This window comes from Momordica charantia (genome assembly GCF_013281855.1).
Source record: "Momordica charantia cultivar OHB3-1 chromosome 9 unlocalized genomic scaffold, Mcharantia_2.0 BLBB01000009.1, whole genome shotgun sequence".
Lineage (NCBI taxonomy): Eukaryota > Viridiplantae > Streptophyta > Magnoliopsida > Cucurbitales > Cucurbitaceae > Momordica > Momordica charantia.
This window is the reverse complement of record NW_028275167.1, coordinates 24,748,672-24,756,545: the sequence shown is the minus strand read 5'-3', so window position 1 is coordinate 24,756,545 and position 7,874 is coordinate 24,748,672. Positions and strand designations below refer to the sequence as shown.

General features: G+C 39.3%; 1 protein-coding gene across 2 annotated transcripts; it reads left to right on the top strand.

Annotated features, from left to right (window-relative positions):
- Nucleotides 1-326: 326 nt before the first annotated feature.
- Nucleotides 327-5,224, top strand: PUR4 (purine biosynthesis 4). 2 transcript variants are annotated; one of them, XM_022291045.2, is made up of 3 exons: nt 327-503; nt 690-740; nt 871-5,224. In XM_022291045.2, the coding sequence occupies exons 2-3, from the start codon at nt 699-701 to the stop codon at nt 5,068-5,070; spliced, it is 4,242 nt and encodes a 1,413-aa protein (XP_022146737.2). In that variant the 5' UTR covers nt 327-503; nt 690-698; the 3' UTR covers nt 5,071-5,224. The 2 variants fall into 2 exon arrangements, with proteins under 2 accessions (XP_022146737.2, XP_022146738.2); XM_022291046.2 differs by having other exon boundaries at nt 600-740.
- The last annotated feature ends 2,650 nt before the right edge of the window (nt 5,225-7,874 follow it).

Sequence of the window (7,874 nt, the reverse complement as noted above, 5' to 3'; positions counted from 1 at the left end):
CGTTACTTCAATATTGCTATACGTTAATGAATTTGACATCGACATGGAGGTATAAATCAAAATTTCCATAATATCGAAAAAGAAAAGACAAAATATAAAAGATATATAAATAAAATAACACTAGTATCAACCTAATATTAATACTAATAATTTTTAATTTATTTAAAAAGAAAAGAAAAGTAAAATATTTATTTCTTATAATTTTTCTAGAAATTTCTATCATTTTTACTTATATTTTCACAAAATTTAATTTTTCCAAAATCAGAGAGCAAAAAGAAGAAGAAGAAAAAAAAGTACTTATTGAAATAAAATTAAAAAATAAAACAAAAGAACCAAGCCCTCATCTCGCGTGAAAATTGCCTTCTAAAGATTTTATGCTCAGAGCATCCCTCCCCTTCTTCAGTCCCTCTGTCGCCGTCGCAAATCAAAAACCCTCCGCCGCCCGCCGCCGTCCCTCGCTGCTCCCTCTCTCAATCTCACCGCATCTCCTCTGCGCCGCCGCCGTGAGTAGCTACAGCTTAAGCGTTTCATTTTCTTACTCATTCTCGGATTTTTTGAACGATTTGATCGATTCAGTCTTCTTTTGCATATTCATGTAGAGATTAGAGATTATGTCCAGTTCTATTGCTGGAAGTGGAAATAGCGGATCTTTTCGGTGTTTACAGACAACTTTTCCTTCTTTTTCGTAGGTCTGCTGAATGGCCGGTGCCAGGGAAATTACTGCCGCCGAGTTCTTGCACGTATGTTTTGTTTTCTTTTGGTTCGTTTTTTTGGCTTCTGGAAAAAGTCATAATGGAGCTTGAGAAGTCAGTATTGATAGGTGTTTTCTCATATTTACTTTGCTGACGAAGACTTGTTTGGTTTTGACAGGGTGGGCGTAGGCAGAATTTGTTTTTGCAGAGCTATGCTCACTGTAAACGGCGTGGATTGTGGGGGATGCTGCGAAGTTCGATTGTGGGATCAGTTAATTCAAGCAGAAGATATGTTCCGTTGAGATGTCGTGCATCAAGCAAGGCCAGAGCTGTGGATTGTGAGGTGGTGGCAAGTCCAGTAGATGAGGCGTCAAGCTTGGTTGAGAAACCCACTACAGAGGTTATTCATTTTTTCCGGGTTCCTTTGATTCAGGAAAGTGCCTCTTCTGAACTTCTCAAGTCCGTTCAAGTGAAGATTTCAAACCAGATCATTGGTTTGCAAACTGAGCAGTGTTACAACATTGGGATTCAATCTGAGATTTCAAATGAAAAGCTATCTGTGCTTAGATGGCTTCTTCAGGAAACTTATGAGCCTGAGAATTTAGGGACTGAGAGCTTTCTTGAGAAGAAGCAGCGGCAAGGACTGGATTCTGTTATAATTGAGGTTGGGCCCCGTTTGTCTTTCACCACGGCTTGGTCCTCAAATGCTGTGTCAATCTGCCAAGCATGTGGATTAACAGAGGTGACGCGTATGGAACGTTCGAGGAGGTATTTGCTGTATAGTAAAGGTGCATTACAAGAACATCAGATTAATGAGTTTGCTGCACTGGTTCATGATAGGATGACTGAATGCGTTTATGTTCAGAGGCTTACATCCTTTGAGACTAGTGTGAAACCTGAGGAGTTTCGCTTTGTGCCTGTTTTAGAGCAAGGTCGGAAGGCACTAGAGGAGATTAATCAGGAGATGGGATTAGCATTTGATGAACAAGATCTTCAATACTACACCAAGCTTTTCAGCGAGGAAATAAAGCGAAATCCAACAACGGTGGAATTGTTTGATATTGCTCAATCCAATAGTGAGCACAGCAGGCATTGGTTTTTTACTGGAAAGCTTGTCATAGATGGAAAACCTATGAGTAGAACGCTTATGCAGATTGTGAAGAGCACCTTGAAGGCAAATCCTAGCAATTCTGTGATTGGATTTAAGGATAATTCAAGTGCAATTCGAGGATACTTGGTTAATCAGTTGCGACCTGTTTCTCCTGGTTCAACGAGTCCTCTAGAGGAAAATAGTCGTGATCTTGATATTTTATTCACAGCCGAGACCCATAATTTTCCTTGTGCAGTAGCTCCCTATCCTGGTGCAGAAACTGGTGTAGGAGGACGAATAAGAGATACCCATGCAACTGGAAAGGGGTCTTTTGTTGTTGCAGCTACAGCTGGTTATTGTGTAGGAAATCTCAATATGGAGGGGTCCTATGCTCCATGGGAAGATTCATCTTTTGCCTACCCACCAAACTTGGCTTCGCCTTTGAAGATCTTGATTGATGCAAGTAATGGTGCATCTGACTATGGTAATAAATTTGGGGAGCCACTAGTTCAAGGCTATACTAGAACTTTTGGAATGAGATTGCCAAGTGGCGAAAGACGAGAGTGGTTGAAGCCGATCATGTTTAGTGGAGCAATTGGACAAATTGATCATATTCACATCTCAAAGGAAGAGCCGGACATTGGAATGTTGGTTGTAAAAATTGGAGGCCCTGCTTATCGCATTGGTATGGGAGGTGGGGCTGCATCAAGCATGGTTAGTGGTCAAAATGATGCAGAGCTTGATTTTAATGCTGTGCAGCGTGGAGATGCTGAGATGGCACAGAAACTTTATCGTGTCGTTCGTGCTTGTGTTGAGATGGGGGAAAATAACCCAATTATTAGTATTCATGATCAGGGAGCTGGTGGGAATTGTAATGTCGTCAAGGAAATTATTTATCCAAAAGGAGCTGAAATTGATGTCCGGGCAATTGTTGTTGGTGATCATACAATGTCTATCTTGGAGATTTGGGGTGCAGAATATCAAGAACAAGATGCTATTTTAGTTAAGCCTGAATGTCGTAGCTTGTTACAATCAATTTGTGATAGAGAGAGGTTATCAATGGCCGTAATTGGTGTAATAAGTGGTCATGGTCGCTGTGTTTTAATTGATAGTATTGCCACCAAAAAATGCATATCAAGTGGTCTTCCTCCACCTCCTCCTGCCGTGGATCTTGAGCTTGAGAAAGTACTTGGGGACATGCCTCAGAAAACCTTTGAATTCCAACGGGTTGTTCATGCTCTCGAGCCACTTGATATTGCTCCTGGAATAACTGTAGCAGATTCTCTGAAAAGAGTATTGAGGCTTCCATCGGTATGTTCAAAACGATTCCTGACAACAAAAGTAGATAGATGTGTAACGGGTCTTGTAGCTCAGCAACAAACTGTAGGCCCATTGCAGATTACTCTCTCAGATGTTGCAGTTATTGCTCAATCTTATTCTGGCTTGACTGGAGGTGCATGTGCAATTGGGGAGCAGCCCATAAAAGGCCTACTTGATCCCAAAGCAATGGCTAGATTGGCAGTTGGAGAAGCACTCACTAATCTTATTTGGGCTAAAATTTCCCGTCTTTCTGATATTAAAGCAAGTGGAAATTGGATGTATGCTGCCAAGCTTGATGGGGAAGGGGCAGCCGTGTATGATGCAGCTGTGGCTCTTTCGGAGGTTATGATTGAACTTGGCATAGCTATTGATGGAGGTAAAGACAGTCTGTCAATGGCGGCCCAAGCTGGCGGAGAGGTGGTGAAGGCTCCTGGAAATCTTGTTATTAGTGCTTATGTTACTTGTCCTGATATAACAAAAACAGTTACTCCTGATTTGAAGTTAGGGGATGATGGCATTATCCTTCACATTGATTTGGGAAAGGGAAAGCGACGATTAGGTGGATCTGCTCTTGCTCAGGCTTTTGACCAAGTTGGAGATGTGTGTCCTGATCTCGATGATGTTCCTTACTTCAAAAAAGTTTTTGAGTGCATTCAGGAACTACTTGCTAAAGAGTTGATCTCTGCTGGTCATGATATTAGTGATGGTGGCTTGCTGGTTTCTGCTCTGGAGATGGCATTTGCTGGAAATTGTGGCATCATCTTGGATTTGGCATCACGTGGGAAGAGTTTGTTCCAAGTACTTTATGCAGAAGAGCTTGGACTTGTAATTGAGGTAAGCAAGGATAACTTGGATGTAGTAATGAAGGAGTTAACTACTGCTGGTGTTACTGCTGATATTATTGGACAAGTAACTGCTACTCCTACCATCGAAGTCAAGGTTGATGGGGTGTCTCATTTGAATGAGGAAACTTCTGTACTTAGAGATATGTGGGAAGAACCTAGTTTTGAATTGGAAAAATTCCAAAGATTGGCTTCTTGTGTAAAATCAGAAAAGGAGGGATTGAAAGCCAGGCATGAACCTTTGTGGCAATTGTCTTTCGTTCCTTCCTTCACAGATGAGAAGTATTTGTCTTCAACCAATAAACCTAAGGTAGCTGTAATTCGGGAGGAAGGGAGCAATGGAGATAGGGAAATGTCTGCTGCATTTTATGCTGCTGGTTTTGAACCATGGGATGTGACAATGTCAGATCTCCTAAATGGAAAAATCACTTTACAACAGTTTCGTGGAATAGTATTTGTGGGAGGTTTCAGCTATGCAGATGTTCTTGATTCTGCAAAAGGTTGGTCTGCTTCAATTCGATTCAATCAGCCCCTACTGAATCAATTTCAGGAGTTTTATAAACGGCCAGACACTTTCAGCCTTGGAGTTTGCAATGGGTGTCAGCTGATGGCTCTTTTAGGGTGGGTGCCAGGCCCCCAAGTTGGTGGAGTGCATGGGGTTGGTGGGGATCCATCACAACCAAGGTTCATTCATAATGAATCAGGACGGTTCGAGTGTCGCTTCACGAGTGTGACCTTAAAGGATTCACCCGCTATCATGTTTAGGGGAATGGAAGGCAGCACCTTGGGTGTGTGGTCTGCCCATGGTGAGGGAAGAGCATACTTCCCTGATGATGGTGTTCTGGACCGTCTTCTCCATTCTAACTTGGCCCCATTAAGATATTGTGATGATGATGGAAATCCAACTGAAGTTTACCCTTTCAATTTGAATGGATCTCCTCTAGGAGTTGCAGCAATTTGTTCTCCAGATGGTAGACACCTTGCTATGATGCCTCATCCAGAACGTTGCTTCTTGATGTGGCAGTTTCCTTGGTATCCAAAGCAGTGGAATGTGAGCAAAGCAGGTCCTAGCCCATGGTTGCGGATGTTTCAAAACGCTCGAGAATGGTGCTCCGAAGAAGCTTAGTCTATTGAGAGTTCCTGCTTTTAATACAATAAATTTTGGTGGATTGCCCTGTTGTCCTAATAATGTTTGGATGCTTGACATTTACACTGCCGAATTCAGAGTTATCATTTTCCTATTTTTAATGAATTCCATGAATGGACAATTTTGTGATCAATATACCAATATATCTTATCTATAGCATTGCATCATAGAATGTCTACAAAATTCTATAGAACATAAACAAAAATGCACACTAGGAATCATTATTTTGTTGAAGCCTTTATTCCCTTTTCATTTTGTTCTTAAACTGGCCCCTGTTCAACTCATTGTTTTATTTGTTTTTCTGGATTACTGCTAGCTTCCTCTTAATTACTCTTTTTCTTGATTTAGAGTGCTTTTAGCTTTTGAATTTGAAGAATGAACAGGTGAGATTCTTCAATCGAGGTGGATCATGGATGAGTCTCTTTGGCCAGCAACCTACTGAAATCGGCATGGTGGGGGCTTAGGCCTTGGTTGTCGCCTTCCAGTGGAACAGAGTCCCGATCACGACGACCTAAACATTCCCTCTTATGACTGTTGAACTGCAGAAGTTCATTCTTGATGTTTTGGATACCTCACCAAGTTCTTGGATGACTACATAGTTAGGATTTTTCACAAAATTGAAGGTGCTGAAGAAGGCGACGACAGTGAATTAACCCGATATGATAGGTCGGATCCTCAATCTCCTAAACTGGGCTAGGTAGGCATGACCTTGGACCAACCAATCATCAATATGAGAGGAACCTTGAACTTTGACACAGGTGGGGAGGACAGATTACCATCACCAAATGGAGGAGTTGATTGCCATTCCAAAAGAACAAATGTGAGTCCGGAAAAGAGAACTATTTTTGTCAATCAAAAGCCTGTTCATTTCACTTTACCTTTTCTTTACAGCCATTTATATTGTTTTTTCATTTCTGTTCCTGAGAATTTATCCGAACTAGAAACACTAGGGAAATTTTCAGTACAATGTTCTTACTTCATTCATTTTTTCACACTTTCAGATTATCATGGACTACTGAATGTTGTGAACACTGGGTAATCTTGTGTGTCTGATTGGAAGTATAATTGACCTGCATAGTTTTATCTTCACATCTCCTGCGGACATCTGCTTATGCCATTGGAGTAGCTCGGTGGCGGACTGGTCTAAAGCTCAAAAGTGAGTAAAAACCGTATCAGGTTCCGAATCATTATTGCAATATTATATTTTTGTTTATTTTACCTGTTGAGCTTCTTTAAAAAATTCTGGCTGTGGTCTGGTTGCTGAGCTCCATGATCAGATTATGAATTAGGTGTTGAGCTTGAAAATTCCAGTTCTAGTATCATGGAAGTATTAGAAAATGCAGGATTTAGAAGTTGCTTTACACCACAATAATTACTACAAAGTAGGCGTTGTTCCTTACCATTAAGCATGAATGTGTTTGTATGTCACCTTTTTTATGTCTTCATTTTGGAAAAATTTCTCCAGATATAAATTCAAGTATGTTACTATGTTAGAGCATTGTTTTAAACTGCATGACTGAGTAATTTTTGCAAATATCCCACCAAGTATTGTGGTCAATTGTCGACGTGCACACAAGCTAGCATAGACACTCACGGATATATAAAAGAAATATTATGGTCAATTGTCGATTGTACTGTATTAGTATTTCATTCTCATTATAGTAGCTAACCATTCATTCTACATAACAAAAATACACCACAATTGACATTGTTCTATTCCGACTGATCATCAGTTATGGTTTATTTGTCATATGACCGCAGTCTGAATCAAATTTTGTAGTAGTTATGGTTTATTTGTCATATGACCATAGTTTGAATGAAATTTTGTAGTAGAGAAACTAGCATACTCGTCTTATGTTTTAGGTATGAAAAGGGGTTGAAAGTTAATGTGTAAAGAAACGATTAGTTAGGAAGAAATCTCAGGATCTTCGAAAATAAGTCTTTCTTCTTTTGATAGTCTCGGACCTTGTACCTTTAGTCAGTTTCTTTCTGGAGTGATTTATTCATAAAATCTTGGGTGGAAGGCGCTGTTGTTCGAGTTGGTCGTGATGGGGTTCGCCCGACCTTTTGTTTTTTCTTTGTAATATTATATATATAGAATTTAAGGAAAAGAAAGAAGTATAGAAAGAAAAACTTCAGAAGATGACCAACTGAAGCCGAAGAAAGAGTAAGGTAAATGAGGAGCTTGTGAAGTCCAAGTATTACATGACTGTTTTTCACCCATGAAGGCTAAAGTAGTAATTTAATCATGACTGTTTCCATTTTAATATTTTCTGATTGGTCTTTGCTTGACTAAGATCAATCATCAAACTAACAACTCAGAAATTGATTACTTGAAATTAACTCTTCTAATTATTATTACTTGAAACTAACTTTTTAGCCTAAGGTCTGTGGATTAGGTAGCTGGATGTCAAGAATACATTAGCGTGCTTGCTATAGTTACTAAAGGCTAGTTTTGTAACGGTTTTTATTTTTGTTGTTCTTTTCAAGAAAGAAAAATCTTAAAAATATAATTACATTCGGTAACTCTTTCTTGTTCTTCAACTTTAGAACTTTTTTTCAATATGAAATTTGATTTGGTTGGAAATTGGAACAAGAAACCAGAATTTTATTTTATTTTTATTTTTTGTATCTATTTTTAAATTTAAAAATATGAAATACCAATACTTGCGGAATGTTTAAGGTTCATGATAAAATTAAAAATAAGAAACAAAAAATATTAGCGTACCTGATTCATCAACTTTTTGAGACATGGTAAATTCCTCTGCATATTAGTTCAATCA

What these genes read in the sequence shown, in the direction of transcription:
- PUR4 (XM_022291045.2), top strand. Translation starts at nt 699, where the DNA reads ATGGCCGGTGCCAGGGAAATTACTGCCGCCGAGTTCTTGCAC. An exon ending in CTGCCGCCGAGTTCTTGCAC is followed by an intron (nt 741 to 870) that starts GTATGTTTTGTT and finishes TGGTTTTGACAG; the next exon opens with GGTGGGCGTAGGCAGAATTT.